General features: G+C 35.9%; 1 protein-coding gene across 1 annotated transcript in view; it reads left to right on the forward strand.

Annotated features, from left to right (window-relative positions):
* Positions 1-20527, forward strand: part of LOC114325848 (endothelial lipase) — a 33142-nt gene that overhangs the window by 9821 nt on the left and 2794 nt on the right. Inside the window, exon 3 of the mRNA XM_028273981.1 lies at positions 11281-11446. Within this exon, the coding sequence (XP_028129782.1) occupies positions 11281-11446 (166 nt within the window). The remainder of the gene's footprint in view (positions 1-11280; positions 11447-20527) is intronic.

Here is a 20527-nt window from a genome sequence, read left to right on the forward strand (position 1 = left end):
ATCAAATTAAGTCAAAACATAAACTGAAAAGAACGTCGATGTGTATATACATTTTGTATATTTGTACGTTAGAATTGAAAGGGCGGTAGTCCATTTTTACAGTAAATGGAGATATGCAGCCAATAATACACTTAAAGGTGTTATCTTTCGAATGGTGGTTAATAGGTGGTTGTACAGACAATATTACTAAAATTTCAAGTCGGATGTCCACTGGGAAATTTTTTGCAAAAAGCCCTATGTGGTACACCGGTCTTTTTTGCATGGCACACTGATTGTTAATAAAAAGACGGCAGTCCAATCTCTACGGACAACCGCCTCTCAGCTGTGTAAAAATTGAGGTTATAAGCTAATGTTTTTGCATGGTTTATAGATAAAAGTAACTTTTTCTTTATCGAGATTAATGTGAAAATAAATAACAACCAAAAATATCTGACTCAAGAGCAAAGAACATGGTTCTACTGAGTTCAATCTTCATTTCAAGCCCCCTAACATTGATACATGTGACACTTGTGACAGTTTTGAAAATAAGCGAAAAGAAGATCCTAATGTTAAAGATGTTTTAAAGAAAAAAGCAGATCATTTGGATGACGCAGATAACAGATACAAGTTAAAAAGGCAGGATAAGATAAGATGCAAGCAGATTTAAAAGAAGTCGTAGCAAGGATGGATTTGCAAAAATGCCTCCCTACACCTATGTTAACTAATGGAAAATCGTTTTATTTAAAGCAGTTATGGACATTTAATTTTACCGTCTATAATGATAGTACTGCCGAAGTTTCATCTTCATGTGGGACGAGTGTATTGCAAAAAGGGGTGGTAACGAGATAGCTTCCGCTGTAATAATGTGGTTAAAAAATTCACCTTCTACAACAAAAGAGGTAACATTTTGGTCAGAAAACTGCTCTGGCCAAAACCGAATTTTTTTTATTTTGTATGTATATGTTACATAACACCTCAGTAGTTAGAATTCATCATAAATATTTACTCAAGGGGCATACACACAACGAAGCAGACACAATACATGCACTAATTGAGATGAAGAAGAAAAGACTGCCTACTATGAATATTTCTGTACCTCATGAATGGGTCCAGTTTATAAGGACCTGCAGTTCGTTACAACCACTTATTGTTTATGAGATGAAAACAAGTGACTTTTTTAACTTTAAAAAAATGGGCAAAGAATCGACAAGCCCGTTTGTGAATCGGAAACGGAACACAGAAAATGAACCCTTTCTATCCTCTAGAATTGTGCACTTGAAAGTCTAAAGAGACCACCCTGGCATTATGTTTTATAAAACAACATTTTCCCAGGAAAATTTTAAATCTCTCAATTTTAAAAGGAAAGAGAGAAGTTCTCTCGATGGTCTCCTACCAAAGACATTGGACCAAATAAATAATGAAAATTCAATTCCAATTGATAGTTCAAAATATAATCACCTAATGGAATTGCTAGAATGGGTACCTTCTATTTATCATTCCTACTACAAATTTTTAAAAACAACAAAAAATAAAGTCGTAGTTAACGAAAATAATTCTTCATGTTCCGAAGATGGTTAAATGTTTTTTAATTTAAGTTTTATATTATTTTTGTAATGTTAAGTTCTGATTATAACGTTCTTTTCCTAATAAAATCATACCAAAAGGGCGGCTGTCCTGTTTTTTATTGATATAGTACCACAGAACAAAAAAGGCTGTAGTCCTATATTATTTATTATTTCAATACAAAACAACTTAACGCCGATTATATTACCTTTCCTTTAAATCATAAAGCTGCAACATCATTTGATAATTTTAAAGGCATTTAAAATTATAGTGTACAATTTAAGAGCACTAATTTTGATCTAATGCAAAACAAAGTGAAAGTGAATTCCGCCCTTTCAATTCTAACGTACAGATATACTCATCGACATATTTCACTTTTTGTTTTGACTTAATTTGTTTGAAAATGAATCGTACCGCATGGGAAAAGTTATAGCGGACGGACTATACTTAACATTTTCGTACGAATACAGACCCAAGTTAGTTACGCCGCACAATGTGAAGCAATCTGTGTGTTTATTTCTCGTCGAGAACGACCGATCTTATACATATATATATATATATATATATATATATATATATATATATATATATATATATATATATATATATATATATACGATTAGTTCTTGTGAAAATTCTCTCTAAAATAAGGACCCTTTTTTAGTTACGTCAGCGTTTTAACAAAGTTAAAGTAAATGTTTCTGAGGAAAAAAGACCCAACTGTAATAAGGGTTAACAAAAACACTTTATAAGTTCATCTAGTTATCACAGTTTGTATTTAGATATATATTTCTAACAAAATTGTATAGGTCATTTCTTTAAAGTAACAACTTATGCAGAGTTATGCTCATAATCATATCCATACAATTTTAAAATGCCTCTCCCCTAAAATCGTCTTTTTTGACTTAAGCCTACGTTCTTGCGAAGCGGTGATATGTAATAAAATATTCATGGTCAGTATTCTTCTTCTTATAGTACCTATCCGTTTCGGATGTTGGTGACCATCATGGCAATCTGTACTTTGCACACTGCTGCTCTAAATCTTCTGCTTCTGGTCCTCGTTTTCCTTCCACTTTTCCTTGTAAAATTAGTTGCAGCAGTCCATATCTTTCGCTGTTCCTCATGATGTGAAGAAGCTATTAGATTTTGGCTGCTTTTATTGTAGTTAACTGCTCTTTTCCTTTTTGAATTATAAGCAAGAAACCCTGAGTAGTAACGCGGTCGGTAAAGATACCTTCAGGATTCAACTATAAAGCCACATTTCAAAAGCCTCAATTTCCTTGCAGGTTGCGTCTCTGAGAGTTCACGACTCAACTCCGTACAACAGTATAGGAAAGATATAATATTGTAGTAACCTGACTTTTATGGGTATTTGTATAGAACCGGCTATAGTGTTCTAATGTCCTACTAACTGTACGAACCGGCTATGTTTCTAGGTATTATGCACATTAAAGGTTCTAATGGCTTACATAAGAAAATAAGAAAAATTCATTACCTTATGGCTACGGCTTCCGAAGTCTCAGTAATTACACGCATCGATTGAAGTCCCCTGCGATAAGACACCAACTTTAGCATCCGTCACTTATTGTTCCAATTGGTTTTAAAGTTTTACGCACTACCGGCAACTTCGGAAATCGATAGTACGGTACTGTGCGACCCCGTATTTTTCTACTTCTATCACTATTGAAAATTCGCACTTTTTCCGCAAAGAAGTAACCAGTTTACCCGTATCTTAAAAATTACCCTCGTTCGCTCGTCGATCACGCACACGTTAACAACCAAATACAGTACAACACACTCTGCTCCGAAAACCAAAAACATCGTTAAAATAAGTCCTCGAATCTGTTTCTATATTATTAAAAGTTTTTAACATCGAACAAAACGAATAAACTCATTAATTTTTATCACCCCGAGAAAAGGTTCAGCTCTCGAAACTCCCATCTGTTTTTTCGCTTTTTAGAAAATTTTTTACTATCAGTCAAGCGGTATCGGATTACACGTAAGGAATTTCGAAAACCCGACAATAACATATTGACTCCGGTGATGGCCATAAAACCATAAACGTTACAGTATTGATAAATCATGACATTTGATTAGCTTAGCCATTTTGGAAATGCAGATCTTGCTTTCTCTATTCTACATTTAATTTCTATGGAATGGTCCCAATTTTCATTGACGTTCCTACCAAAGTAGGTGTATGTTTTTACTCTTTCTATTTGTTGACCGTTCACACTGATTCGTCCAAATTGCTGTTCCTTCTTAGAGATCACCATACATTTTGTTTTCTTAATGTTTAGCGAATGTTCGTAAGTCCATACCTCTGGCTGACTTATGTGATTGTGTTCATTAACTTCTGGAGGGCTTTAGAACTGTCTGCGAATACCACCGTCTCGTCTGCGTATCTAATGTTATTGATACATTCTTCGTTAATTCTAATTCCGGCTCCAACATCATCCACTGCTTCTTGAAATATCTGCTCAGAGTACATGTTAAACAGCTGGTCAGTACAACAAACGAAATTAAAAATAATCCCTCCTTCTTATTACGCCGTCTCCTTTCGAAGGTTGGCGATCTAAATGGCAACTATAGTTTTGGAAACAGCCGCTTGAAAAATTTCTGCGGATGAGCAGTCAAACCATCTTCTCAGGTCTCTCAGTCACAAGTCCTGGCGTTTTAATACCGAACTTTTGCCCTGTACTTTCCTTTTAATACGATATAAAGTAGTTCATATCTTTCCTCTCTCAATACATGGTCCAAGTATTGTATTTTTTTTTCTTTGATTATTCTTAGTGATTCCTTGTGTTTGTTCAGACGTCGAAGTAACTCATTATTAGAAAATTTTGTACCCGTGGAATTATCAGCATTCGTCTGTACATATACATCTCAAAGGCATCTATTCTCTTCTCTGTTTCAGAAAAGTTTCAACTTTTTGAGAAAATTGTCCAACTTTAGAGTGATACAGCAAGACAAACACATAACATCTGTTCATTCGAATTCTGAGATTCAGAAGAAAGTCTGATCTTGTAATTTCATCTTGTACTACAGTCGAAAAATTTACACTTATAATTTGACAGTGCTATAATATGAGCTAGCACCGCCAAATAATGCGTTTTGTTATAGCTGGACAGAGCTCAATGGGAAAAGGGGTAACTTAGAAATTGGCACCTGCCTCTTTACTTATATTAATAAGCTTCCCACTAGTGTAAATGCATTATCAGTGTTTTCCGACACTTGCAGTGGACAAAACAGGAACCAAAATGTTAGCGCTTTGTTACTCTATTTGGTTCAAAAAAATCCCAACTTGATGATTATAGAGCAAAAGTTTCTGGAAAGTGGACACAGCTACATGGAAGTGGACAGTATGCACAGTGCCATTGAACGAGCCCAGAAGTATGTTCCTGTGTATACAATGCATGATTGGCTAACAATATTTCGCATGGTCAGAACAACATCATCAAAAAAGAAACCGTTTGTTGTGCAGGAACTCAAATATAAACATTTTCTTGACATAGAAAGCCTTTCTAAGCTTATTAAAACTAAAACTAGAGACATAAAAAACGAAAAGGTAAACTGGTTAAAAGCTAAATGTTTTCGATACCAAAAGGCTAAACCAGGAGTCCTTGAATATAGGTATGACGATACCTCAGAATACAAAGAGATAAACGTTTTTGGGAGAAGTCGAAAAATACCCAATTTGAAATAAATAACGCTAAAGACGCGTAAAAAAAAAGAATGTGTGTGTACTTTGTACGCACGTAAGAAGATATTCTTCTATTATATAATAGGTAATTTAAACGTAGTAATATACTTAAAAGGTTATTTGTATTTTATTTAAAAATCAAACTAACTTTCTTACCTACCACTTTCAAAATTTTTTTATTAAAACAACCAAAAATAAAAAAAAAATATGAATCGCCCAGGATTCGAACCCGCGTCATTCTAATCTCAGTGCTAACGCATTTCCCACTACTCCAGCAAGGCCCTAGAAACTGACATATAAGTTTCGGATATAATTACACAACACGGCGATATTATAGTGTAAAAATGTTATGCTTACATAATATTTTATTATTTTACTACAGAGAAACACAAATCCAAAAACACAAGAATTATAATAAATAATACATTTCCTAAAAACACTAATATATTCTTTTAATGACTTATTTGCACGGTTACAGATACATATATACAGTCCGTCTAATTTACTTACCGTTGCACGTCATTATCTACGTTAGAGATCTAAGTTGACATTGTTGCCTAATTACAAGAAATTCTTGAATTCAGTTTAAATCAAATACATCACACAATTTTTGCGGAGGTGGATTATACAGCAAAACAAATTAATATTCAATGTAAATAAATAAAAACTTTAGAAATAGAAAACAATAATTAAGTTATAATCTTACGTTAAAGTACATAATAAAAACAGTAAATATAATGAAACAAATACTTTAGTAAAGAATATAAACAAATATGAAGTGTCATCACCGCAACTGTCAAATAAATGTTACCAATTTTTGCCAAAATATCACCTGCGTTCGATTATAGTTATAGTGTATTTCGAACAAATGTGCTTCATAAAAACGCTTTATAATCCATTTATACAAATTAAATGAAACTTATTATGTATTTCTTTAAGTTAGCATTAATAGAAATCTTTAAATAATATTTCTACGCGTATATAATAAAATATGTCTAGTGGCTGTAATGACAGTGTACTCACAAAGTGATTCTAAAAAAGAACACACCTACCGCCTAAATATTTCGCGTTGGTATCATGTGACGTCTCGGGCTATGACGCGGATGACGTGCAACGGTAAGTAAATTAGATGAAGTATACCTATTGTGATGTAATTGTCTTTTTACGTGGTTGAATCTACTATTTTATTGTTTATGTTTTTAGGCACTAAGTTTAATTTAATTGACTTTATTTATTTTTAATAACTTACACTTGAAGAAATAAAGAACACTGAATTTATATCCTTTAATAACACTAATTTACAAACTTAACATTAAAATACTACATTATTTTTATTCGTTACAAAATAACCACGGCTTTATTAAAGATTACACTAAAACAACAATTTATCTAAATGTCTAATATGTACAATTTACATTTACATTTATTTCGCGTCCGAACATCGAAAAATGTTACTCGACCGACGACTACAAATTTATAACTAACTCTAATTTCAAAAATGTCTCTTTATATAGTTATAAAAATTATTCTACTGATTTCCAGAAAAAATCGAAAGATATGTATTATTTACAAAGCAATAAAAAAAGGTGTATTCGGTGATTCTTCTAGATATGCCGATACGTAAATAGCTGTCTCGCCGACGAACAGGGTTTCAGACACTTCGGCGCCAGAGAGTTCTGGCGTTGACAGGACCGGCCTGGGACCGTGACACTATCTTGAAAGATTAGCAATGAACTACATACATACTGTCAGAACTACATACTGTCAGTGTGCGCAGGCGCGCGGATCTATGTACAATTTTACCCTCAATCTATTCGCCGCTAAAGAAGAATATCTTCAAAAAACAAGATTTATTGAAGTTGTGCAAATCGGGTGTGATTTCAGATGAATTTCACTCATAGTATTATAATTTACCATCCTCCTACGATGTTCAAAAAAATATTCCTGAATCAGCACTTGAAGATAGTGATCCTGAAGTTGACATTTAAGTTAAAGATACTTTAAGACAAGTTTCAAATTACGCCAATCAGTTCAGGCAAAATAGGTTAAGTACAGATTTTTTTTGCATTTTGTTAAATTCTTTAAAATTTACTAATTTTTTTTCTGATTTTTGGCGTTAATTATCTTCACAGTACCACAATCTATGTTATTTTATCGGTTATTAAATGTTTCCTTTCATGCATGTAGTTGTTTTACTGTAGGCTTAAACTTTTAAACTTGATTTTCACAAAACTAACAAAATATAACTTATCTGGTTTTGGCAGTAAACCGACGATATGAGTGTTTTCCGCGCTTGTGATAGGATTTCTTTTTGGGTTACACTGGCTATTGACATTTTCTCCCAAATATTTTATTGACGTTACTTGCTCTATTATTTGTCCCTTTTCATAAAAATGTACGTTTATTGGTGTCTTTGACAATACTAAAATTTTAGTTTTGGAAACGTCTAAGTGTAAAGCAAACATTTCACTATGACGAACTACCGCATTTATTATACTTAGTAGTTCTTGTGCGTTGATAGGACGGTATCATCAGCGTACCTGATCTTGTCTATGCTGGTTCCGTTAATCTTGATGCCACCTTGGACCTCGTCTAATGCTTGTCTGAATATATACTCCGAATACAGATTAAATAAAAGTGGTCATAAGATGCAACCCTGTCGCTCTCCTCGTTGGATTTGTATATCTGGGACACTGAAAATAATGTTACTTTGATTTGATCTAGTATTCAAGGGTGAACAGCCGTAGAGCAGCGGCATGACAACTGGTCTCATAAGCCAGAGCGCCCGGTTTCGAGCCCCGGCACAGACAATCCATTTTCATTTCTAAAAATGATACGAGTTGTTCACCGTGCCTCGGAGAGTACGTTAAACCGTCGCACATAGGGGTATTTGAACGATTTAGGCGGCCAAAAGTCGATTTTTCCAAACAATAAGTACGTCTACGAAAATATTTACCTGAGGTACAAGAATTTTCCGAGAATAGTACCCAAGCCCTCCCGACCCCTGACCACCACTCACATACGTGTACGGTCTGTCGGAATTAGGTCTTGTCACCTCGTGCACGTGCATCGGTTCTCGGCGCTCCTATAAACGTTATTTACAAAGTGATATTTTACTCTATTAATTTTGTTTGTGTAGAAAAAAATCATGGATCCTCAAACAAGAGGTTCGTAGCTTATAATATGTATTGAAATCTATTTGATTTATTGGTTTATTAACTCACTTTTATCGCGCTGAAAATAGGTTGTTTTTGATCCAAATTTTCTCAAAAAAATTACTTGTGTAGTAGATTTTCATTTCTATCGGAATAGATCGGGCAATTATTTTTGTTACTATGTATAATTCTATGTTATAGCTATTAGAAAGTCAAAGCATTTGCCACGGATAATCCCGGATAATTAAAAATTTTGTACTTTGAAAATTATAAGATAATGGTTTTTGGTTTAAGCGAAATATTTATTTGTTTTAGGTTCAGGGGGTACATCTGGGATGAAGATTGTAACCAGGAAATACTTGTTCGACCGCATGAAAAATGAAAATTTACCTAATTTAGAAGAAAACCTAAATTGTTTAAAAATCAACTTTTGTCTAATGAAGACTACACTAATGACCAAATCGGAATATTGAAAAGCAATTTTGGACATTTCAAGTCAGAAATAAAGAAACGATGGACGAAAGCCCATAATGGAGAAGATGTATTTCTTAAATACAACGATTCTTGGTTCGAGGGGACCTTTGCGATTCCTGTTACCGATAGTACGGCAAATCGGCCAGGACGACCTCATAAAACTTTTGGAGATCTCAGTGAAAGAAGTAAACGAAGGAGAACACAAGATATTCGCTCCAACTTTGACGAAGATACTCTAGTGCATGCTGCTCAGGTCAAGTTTCAAGAAACAGGAAAGAGAGACGCTTACAATGTACTCAAAGGAATTATAAGTTCGCCAACTCGCGCATCAAAATATAAAAAGCATACAATCGCACAAAGTCTTTGAGAGATAAAATTAATCCTTTGAGTATCCAGGAAGCCAGCCAAATGTTCATAGACGCAGACCTAACACGCTCACAATATAATGTAATAAGAAGCACGAATAAAAACTTCTTTCCGTGTTACAGTCTTCTACAAAAAGAAAGAAAAAAGAAATGCTATCCGCCACCTGAAGCTTGCACTGTAACTAGCACTAGTGCGGAAGCTAAATTGCAGCCTTTGATCGACCTTACCGTCAGACGATTATCGGAGTACCTGGAAGAGGTTTTACTATCCTTAAAAGAGAAAGAACGCGAAACTCTAAAATTAATCTGCAAATGGGGCTGTGATGGATCCCAGCAATCGCAGTACAAACAAAAGTTTGATAGTGATGAGGACAGTGATTTCAATATATTTCAAAGCAGCTTTGTTCTTTTGAAATTAGTATGTGGACAAAAAAAAATGAAAAAACTGTAAGGGAAAACCCCACACCCTCTTCTCCTAGGTTTTGTCGACCAATAAGGTTTAGGTTTGTCAAAGAGACTAGTGATACCACTCAAGAAGAAATTGATTATGTCAATCATTCTATTAACTCGCTTGTTGCAACCGATTTTGACATATGTGGCCAACAATTTAGAGTCAAATATAAATTCATAATGACAATGGTGGACGGAAAGGTCTGCAATGCTGCCATAGGAACTACATCGACAAGCTGATGTTATATTTGCGGTGCTACTTCAAAAGACTTCAATAACTTGGAGCAAATTGTGTTGTTGATGGGGCAATTCAATTCGGACTCTCTGTATTACATGCCAGAATAAGAGTATTTCAAAGTATTCTGCATTTGGCGTACAAATTGCCAGTGAAAAAATATAGGGCAAGAAAAACAGAAGCTGAATAGCAATTGGAAAAAGAAAGGAAACAAGAAATCCAGGAGAGATTCCGTAAAGAAACTGGATTGCTTGTGGACATGCCAAAGGCGAATTTCGGCAATGCAAATGCAAATGATGGAAATACAAGCCGAAGATTTTTTGAGAATCCCCAATGCTTCAGAAATTACAGGTATTAATTTCGAATTAATATATAGATTAAAAGTGATTTTGGAGATTATTTCAAGCGGCCACAAAATTGACCATGATAAATACGATAAATACGCAAAAGAAACTGCTAGTTTATATATAGATTTGTATCCATGGCACGATGGCACCCCATGATGCCCACATGGCACAAAATATTTATGCATGGTGCAATAATTATAAAAAATGCATTGTTGCCAATTGGGCAGCTCCTTCCGGTCTTATCGCCAAGATTTCGCACGGAAATTTTCAAGAGAAATCTGCAACAGGGATATTTTTAATCGGAAAATATCCCTACTTTTGAGTTTTGACCCTTTGATGAAATGTAGGAGGCAAATAAAGAAAAGAAATAAAAGTAGTTTCTTATCTGAAACATTGCAAATGCTGCTACCTACCGATCCCAACCCAGCTGGATACCCTTCTGGGAGCGAAGGAGAAAATGTGCCTTTAGATGATCGTGAGAGTGATACTAGTGATTCTGAGTGATTCTTCTTCTTCAGTATATTTGCATCAGCTGCTTAACAAATGCGTCCCCATAAGTGTTTGATTACTATGTTATTAACAGCAATCATAACATCTATTCTACGAGAGTAAGTTTTATCGGATTAGGAATATTGTTAATATTTTGATTTAAACATAACAAAAGTATTAAAATAAAGTATTTTTTGTTAAAAAAAATTTTTTTCTTATAAAATTTATTCGTTTGTCTTAGTAAAATTTTTTAAAATACAATACACTATAAAAATAATTTTGGCCGCCTAAATCGTTCAAATACCCCTATGTGCGTCGGTCACCCTGGTCTAGTGAGTACATCGACACTAAGTAGTTAATTGAAACAGGGATAAAGATGTAAATGGCGCAGGAACCTGTCCGAAAGGATCTCCCCGGCAAAAATGCCATATGATATTATTATTATTTAGTATTCAACAAACATATTCCACACAATATAATTTTAATTAATATCGACAACTAAATGTGTAAATGTCTTTTCCAGGGTTCAGTGAAACAGGTTGGAGAGTATGTAGCAGATTTCGCTAGATCCCTGAATCAAAAATACAGTTTACGACTTGATAAGTTGAAATTTGTTGGTCATTCCCTTGGAGCTCATGTCTGTGGAAATGCTGGAGCTGCTCTGAATGGCCAGGTTGATAGAATTGTTGGTAAGGTCCCATTATTTTTTAGACATTATTCGAATATACTTTAACGATAAATTCTAAATTATCGAAATATCTCAGAACAATGTTTTTTTTCTTTTGAACAGTTAGAATTGAAAAGTTAGAATTGTTTTAGAAGTGAACTAGGTAATTCATTACATTTATATAGTTACAGACGCATTAGAGTTATAACTATTAACTATATATTATTAATAGTTTATTTCAATGATACTTAAATGTAGTCTTAAACTATCCAAAATATTCTTATCTATTGCACTGAAATTTGCGCAGATAAAAAAAAGAAAAAGAACGTCGAAATAAAAATCACCAAACAATAACCGAATATCAATATTGTAACAAAATAATTATTGACCTACCCTCGTATACCAGCTCCCGTCTCCGCACAGACAGAACACTATCGATGTTTCGAGATACGCCGATGCAGCGCCGATGACGTCCAAGCGGTCGAGTCACATGGACATAGCTGGAGATATATAGATATTTCTGGAATATCTGTATCGCATATATAAATAGGACATATTTGTAAATAGAGTTAGTCTTAAGCTAAAGTTTGTAAAGTAAACTTGTATAAATAAAAAATAAAGTCGTATATAAATTACGAACCGCTAGTTTTATTGTAATTAGAAGTAATTACACTAATCACGCTACAGTTGGTGTCGGTGTTCGGTTAACTTAGTGCGATATAAATAAGTGAATTACAGAGAGACTTTAAAAGACTTTTGGACTTTATTCGTCGGGAATAGTTAAAGTGCGTTGATTGTTCGGTATTCGGAAAGACTGTTAAAAGACATTTTGGAAAGTACGTGTGTGCCGACCAAAGATGTTGCTACAAGAACTTACAGTAAAACAGCTCCGTGAACAGCTCGAGGAACGGGATCTGGACAGCAGTGGGCTCAAGATAGTCCTACAAGCACGACTCGAGGATGTCCTCACGAAGAACGGAGAAGACCCAAAGACGTTCCACTTCCAGTCAGCAGAACAAGTAATCTTATCGAAATTAAAAACTGTTTCTGAAACGATCGATGAAACTTCTAGAAGAAGCGACGAGAAACTTGAAGAAGTTAGTAGAAGAAGCGACGAGAAACTTGAAGAAGTTAGCAGACAGAACAACGAGAAATTTGAAAGTGTTTCTCAAAAGATCGATGAAACTTCTAGAAGAAGCGACGAGAAACTTGAAGAAGTTAGTAGACAGAACAACGAGAAATTTGAAAGTGTTTCTCAAAAGATCGATGAAACTTCTAGAAAAAGCGACGAGAAATTTGAAAGTGTTTCTCAAGTAATTAAAGACGTTTGTAGACAGAATGACGAGAAATTTGAAGAAGTTTCTAGAACATTCGATAAGATGCAGAAAAGTGTAGAGACCGTAGAAGAAAAGATCAAACAACTAGAGAGCATGATAACCGATACAAAAGTACAACCATCAGTTAATGCAGCAGCGTTAGATCCGGTAGTGAAAGATGAACTACCGAGAGACGAAACGTCGCATAATATGAGATTCAAATTACCACCATTCGATGGAAAGTCCTCTTGGTCCATATATCTTAGACAATTTGAAGCTATTGCGACCGCCAATCATTGGACCGAACAGGAAAAGGCTGTTTCCTTGACTGCTGCTTTGCGAGGTGATGCTGCAGATATATTAAGATCAATTCCTAAGGGTCAAGAAAATTGTTACCAGACCTTGTTCACTCGTCTAGAAAAACGCTATGGAGATGCCCATCTACAACAAGTATACAAAGCACAACTGCGAAGTAGAAGTCAACAAGCAAGTGAGAATCTGCAAGAATTTGAAGCAGATGTGGCTCGTGTGGTGCGGTTGGCTTATCCAGAGGTGCCAGACAGCGTTTTAGAAGAAATTGCAGTAGATACCTTCGTCAATGGGCTGAAAGATAATGAACTACAGAAAGCTTTACGACTAGCAAGACCGAAAGTTTTAGATGAAGCACTTGCTATTGCATTGGAACACGAAACGGCTAGTCAAACTTCACGAGGCCATAGAGTAAGAACCATTGAAGAAAGTGACGAACACAACGATGAACGTCTGGAGGAAATGATACGGAGAGTATTAAGTAATCAGATGCCAAAGAGACGCGAGCCTAGATGTTGGAATTGTGGAGACGTAGGCCACATTCGTCGTAATTGTAAGAAGATCGTACAGCCGTCGGAAAACTAGAGCGGGTCGACACCAAGGGGCAACTGCCGACCTCGAGAACTAGAGCCCCCATAGTAACTGTCAACCTTACGTCCTCCGGTGGAATCCACAACTTATACATCGAAGGTCGTATCAGTAATAGATGTAGATCATTTTTGGTGGATACAGGTGCAACGAGAACTATCGCACGTCCAGATGTAGTACGAGACCATAATAAATTATCACCTGCAACAGTAAAGCTTAGAACAGCGACTGGTGAGCTAATTAATACATATGGCGAGGCTAATATGTCAGTATCCATTGGCCAGACCACAGTTGAACATCAAGTATTAATTGCCGAGATCTCCGACGAATTCATATTGGGGATGGACGTACTAAGGAAAGTGGGGGCAATATTGGATGTTCAAAATGGAGTTCTCAAGATCAATGGTGAAGAGTTGCCCTTTCACGACGACAAAGAAGATGTCATCCGCTTACTTACTACATGCGACGTAACCATACCCGGTAATAGTGAGAAAATTCTGATGACCATGCTTGATGGACACTGCCGAGAGGGAAGTTTAAGGATGGTCGAAGATGTGGATAATGTCGAGTTCCTAACGGCGAAAACTTTGGTAAAAGTTCGAGATGTGATCCCTGTAAGAGTTATGAATTTAAGGGAAACTGCTATCAAGTTAAGTAGAGGAGCTTTGATCGGGCAGTGTGTTCCCGTGGCTTCAATTTGCTCTGTGAATACCAATGAGAAATCATCGAAGGCGAAGTATCCAAAGGAGCTTGTTGAGATGATCATTGAAAGATGCCAAGATCTTGATCATGAACGAACGGAAAAAGTGACATCTATGCTGATAAAGTATCAAGATGTTTTTGCTATTGACACGAAGGATAAGGGAAAAACAAGCATAGTAACGCATAAAATAAATACCGGAGACGCTCAGCCAATCAGACAACGGCCTAGACGACTTCCATTTGCGAAAAGAGATGAAGCCGAAGAGATTATCAAGGATATGGACAAACAAGGGGTAATTGAACCATCGAACAGTCCATGGACATCACCAGTAGTTCTGGTAAAGAAGAAAGATGGTTCAACGCGTTTTTGTATCGACTACCGCCAGCTCAATGCGGTAACAAAAAAAGATAGTTATCCTTTGCCCAGAATAGACGATACATTGGATACTCTCTCCGGTTCTCGTTGCTTTTCCACACTCGATTTAAAAAGTGGATATTGGCAAGTAGACATGGAGCCAGCCGATCGGGAGAAAACCGCATTTTCGATAGGATCAGGGCTTTGGCAGTTTACGGCTATGCCGTTTGGTTTATGTAATGCCCCTGCCACATTTGAAAGATTAATGGAGGCAGTTTTAAGAGGTCTAACATGGAAAACATGCCTGGTTTACTTGGATGATGTAATTGTGGTTGGAAGGTCCTTTGATGAACATGCCAAGAATCTAATAGACGTCTTTCAACGATTGAGGGCAGCGAACTTGAAGTTAAGTCCGAAGAAATGTCACATGTTTCGACGAGAAGTTAAGTACTTAGGACATATTGTATCGAGTAATGGTGTAACAGCTGATCCTAAAAAGATTGATGCAATTAAAGATTGGCCAGTACCAAAAGATAAACATGAAATTAGAAGTTTCCTTGGCCTATGTACATATTACCGACGATTTGTCAAAGGATTTGCCAATATCTCCAAGCCCCTAACAAAGTTGACGGAGGAGGGCAAAGAATATACATGGAGTGAGGAGTGTCAAAAAGCTTTCGAACAACTACAAAGGGCTCTAATCAGTGCACCGATATTAAGCTACCCGGGACAGGCAGGAAAATTTGTTTTGGATACCGATGCTAGCAACAGTGCCATAGGAGCTGTTCTCTCACAAATCCAGGATGGACAGGAAAAAGTCATCGCTTATTTCAGCAAAGTCCTGTCGAAACCAGAAAGAAACTATTGCGTTACCAGAAGAGAACTGCTGGGTGTAGTGAAGGCTTGCGAACATTTCCATAAATACTTGTACGGCAGAAAGTTCCTTCTTCGAACAGATCACGCTGCTCTAAAATGGCTCATACAATTCCGTAATCCAGAGGGCCAGATAGCAAGATGGTTAGAACGACTTCAAGAATATGATTATGAGATAGAACACAGGGCCGGAAGAGTTCATTCAAATGCTGATGCCCTTTCGAGACGACCATGCAGTGCAAATTGTAATCACTGTGCCAAATTAGAGGAACGATTTTGCCCCGTGAGACGAACCACCGTCGTTAATGAGCAATGGCAGCCACAACAGTTACAAGAAGCCCAAGAAGACGATCCATGTATAAAAAGAGTATTGGATTGGATGCGTCGAGGTGAGAGACCTAGTTGGCAAAACATTAGTGCATGTAGTCCGGAAGTCAAGGCCTACTGGAGCCAATGGAATTGCCTGATACTAAAAGATGATCTTCTGTACAGAACCTTTGAGAACGATGATGGTACAGAATCTAAGCTTCAGTTGATTGTACCTAAAAGTAAAGTGTCAGAAGTATTGCGTCAGTTGCATGACGGTACATCAGGTGGACACTTTGGTATTACGAAGACTCTGCAAAAGGTTCGAGAACGGTTCTATTGGGTGAACTGTAAAGATGATGTAAGAAGATGGTGCCGGAAATGTGAACTGTGTGCATCCGGTAATGGTCCAGTTGGTAAAAAGAGAGCACCCATGAGACAGTACAATGTTGGAAGTCCTATGGAAAGAGTAGCAATCGACATTGCAGGTCCATTTCCAGAAACCGATGCTGGAAATAAATACATTCTGGTAGCCATGGACTATTTTACGAAATGGACCGAGGCCTATGCATTACCGAATCAAGAAGCTGCTACCGTTGCAGAGGTACTTGTTAAAGAATTCTTCAGCCGATTTGGTGTTCCCTTGGAGATCCACTCCGATCAAGGGCGAAACTTTGAGTCAGCTCTTTTCCAAAACGTTTGTAAATTGATAGGTGCCAATAAGACCAGAACAACACCCCTGCATCCTCAATCAGATGGAATGGTCGAGAGGATGAACCGAACGATGGGTAAACACTTGTCCAAAGTTGTATCTGAACATCAGCGAGATTGGGACCAACACATTCATTTATTCCTGATGGCCTACCGCTCGGCCGTGAATGAAACTACAGGTCAAACACCAACCTGCCTGATGTTGGGACGTGAAGTTCGTTTGCCCTGCGACCTAGAGTTTGGCTGCAGACCTTCCGAGGAATATGTTGCAGGCGAAGAATACGTAGACCGCCTGAAGTTACGAATGAACAACATTCATGAACTTGCCCGACAACACATCCAGATAGCCAGTGACAGAATGAAAGATCAATATGATTCTCGCTGCAAGAATGAAAGCTTCGAAGTAGGTGATCTTGTCTGGCTTTATAATCCACAACGTCGTCGAGGCCTGTGTCCTAAACTGCAAAGACAATGGGAAGGTCCGTATGAAGTTAAGAAGAAAATAAATGACGTAATATACAGAATTAAGAAGTTACCAAACGGTAAACCAAAAGTTATTCACATAAATCGTCTTGCACCATATGCTGGCTCAAATGAAACAGAGGCAGCCCGAGTCCTCCAACAGGAGATGAAAGATGCACCACAGCCAAGTTTTAAGGAATTTATGTCAAATTACGCAGAAAGAAAGAGTGCTAGATTCGGCGTGACCACAGAAGTTCAGCAAGATCTGTTTGGTGTTCCAGAAAACGTCTCTCTAGCCCACTGTGTTGCACAAGACCTCGAGATGACTAAAGGAATCTCGTCCGTATTCAATAGAAAGTTCGGCCGCCTGGACGAGTTAAGGAATCAACAACCTAAAATTGGAAGAGTATTGCGATTGGAAGATGGTCCTCGATCTTTGCTGTATATAGTGACCAGGAAGTCTTATACGGACACGCCAAGCTACGAGAACATATGGCGTGCTCTAACTAATTTGAAGAAAATGGTCTGTAATTATGACATCAAAGATTTGGCTTTACCAAAAATTGGCCATGCAGTAGAAAATCTGGATTGGAAGATTGTGAGAAGCATGCTGGAAGTGATCTTCAGAGAAACTGGCGTACGGATTACTGTGTGTTGCATGAACCCGAAGATGTCATACCCTTCAAAGACAGTAGACTGTTACTTCTTTTCTAGGGGTGTATGCAGAGCTGGAGAATCCTGTAGATTCCGCCATCCTGGGCCATCTAGGGTTGCTGATCGGGACGCTCAGATCTTAAGAGGGGAGCAGTGTAACAAAATAATTATTGACCTACCCTCGTATACCAGCTCCCGTCTCCGCACAGACAGAACACTATCGATGTTTCGAGATACGCCGATGCAGCGCCGATGACGTCCAAGCGGTCGAGTCACATGGACATAGCTGGAGATATATAGATATTTCTGGAATATCTGTATCGCATATATAAATAGGACATATTTGTAAATAGAGTTAGTCTTAAGCTAAAGTTTGTAAAGTAAACTTGTATAAATAAAAAATAAAGTCGTATATAAATTACGAACCGCTAGTTTTATTGTAATTAGAAGTAATTACACTAATCACGCTACAATATGACCACTATCGACATTTCTGGTCTATATACCATAAATTTTGGATTGTACTCATATCATCGTATCATATTGGATTAACGTTTTATAAAATTTAGATCAAGAAAATATGCAAGAGTGTTCCGCTTTTGATTTTAAATCCAATATGTTTTTAGAACTATGTATTTTTAAAAATGTATCTTTCTCGTCTTGATTCTGTGAAAGTATAGTGCAGTCACTGAAGGTTTTCACCTCCAATTTCGTTGAATTTCGTTGAAATTGGTGAGTAGTTAGAGGATACCTCAAGGAACAAAGGTGACATGATGCCAACTTGCGCTTTTACCCTGGGGGTGGATGCCACCCCTTCTCGTGGGTGAAAATTATTTGATTGAAAATAATACCATAAATCCATAGAGGGACAAATTATAAGAAAAATTTGTTATATAAAGTTATTAATATAAATCAGTACTTTTTGAGTAATTAAAGATCAAAGATTTTTTTTGTTCGTAAAAAAATGCATTTTTTAAAGCTGTTTTTCACGTATAACTCAAAAACTATAAGATTTACAAAAAAGTTATTATTACCAAAATTAAATAAAATATAAAACTGAATACATTTTCGTTTAAAGAATTACACTAATGTTAAGTCAAAATGAGTTATGGGTAATTGAAGGTATATTTTTTTCGACGAGTATGCAAATCTAAATATTCAAACTTAAATAACGGGAAAACGATGCATGTTATAAAATATACCTACTAAACACTTATCAACGTACTTCGGAATACCTATCAAATGAGCTCCATAGAAAGTTAAAAGCGTCAAAATCAAGCAAGTTAGGATGAAAATAAGAGAACCCTTTGGATTTTTTTTTTGGAAAAAGTGAAAAATAAAACATCGCCATTTCCACAAAAATTAAAATTTATAGAAATCCTTACAAGAGTTTCTTTATATTAGCATAATTAATGCTTTCAACAATTTTGATCGGTTTAGAATGCATATTTAAAAAAAATATAATTTTAAAAAATCTGAATTTTTCAGATTATCCTAATTTTCATTTTCTTTTAATAATAACTCCAAAAATACTCAATACACGAAAAAAATGATATATAACCAAATTTTAGTTTTTTCTGTACCAAATATTTTACATTTTCTACTATTTGTGTAGGGTACAAAATAACCGAGATAGAAACGTTTTAAGCTTAAATTTTGCCTGCGAGAACCATGTAACCGGGGCAATTTAACCTTTTATTTTTAAAAAAGTAAGGGGTTTAAAAGATTAAATTTAACAGTTTGTTCGTGGGCTCATCTTATAGATATTTTTAAATACTTTGACAAATGTTTAATAAGTTTATGTTATAAAATACATCATTTTCCCGTTATTTAAGCTTAAATACTTAGATTTGGGTAGTCGCCGAAAGAAATATACATTCAATTACCTATAACACACTTCCAGTTAACACCAAAAGGTTTTTCTAGTAATGAATTTATTCTTTTTTTGTTATCTTCAATTTTGGTAATAATAACTTTTTTGTAAAAACTTATAGGTTTTGAATTATTTATGTAAAATCGGTTAAAAACATGCATTTTTCTCAGGAAAAATTAAAATCTTTAATCTTTAATAACTAAAAAAGTTATGATTGATTTCAATAACTTTATATATCAAATTTTGCTTAGAGTTAGTCCCTCTATCGAATTATGGGGTTATTTTTAATAAATTAATTTTCACCCCCGACAAGGGGTGACATATACCCCAGGCTAAAACCGCAAGTTGTTATTGTTAATTTTGTTTCTTGAGGTATCCTCTATCCGCTCATCAATTTTCATCCAAATCTATGGAGGTTCAACGAAATCAGAGGTAATGGCTCATATCCACCTTCAGTGACTGCAGTAGTAGAGAAAATACATATGTACTAGGAAAAGTATATAAATCGGATAGGAAAATCTAGTCAGATATGTTAAGACCAAGACACATATTGAAGATCGACTGCAAATTTGATACGCAATAATGACAATCATCTTATCAACAATGTTTTTTGAATTAGTCCTTAATAGGTGAGAAGGTCTGTAGAATGGTCTAGAAAAAGGCGGAAAGATACAGTCAGAGAGTATCTGGAGAAAATATGAGTCAAACAATGGTAATGTAAATAAATAATGGCACAGAATCAGCAAGCATGGCAGGCAATAGTAAACGTGGAAGACCCTCGAAGAATTGTGACGCAATTGACGATGATGATGATGATGGTGTATTCTGGAGGAAGGCTAAAAGGAGCTACTCTAGTAGAATCTTGATGAAAACTAAATTTCCTTTATTTTATACTATTAGTATTTTACTATTATTTACTAAGAGAGAGTAATATTCACAACAATAATTGAACGT

The sequence above is a fragment of the Diabrotica virgifera genome, chromosome 3 (assembly GCF_917563875.1).
Source record: "Diabrotica virgifera virgifera chromosome 3, PGI_DIABVI_V3a".
Taxonomy (NCBI): Eukaryota; Metazoa; Arthropoda; class Insecta; order Coleoptera; family Chrysomelidae; genus Diabrotica; species Diabrotica virgifera.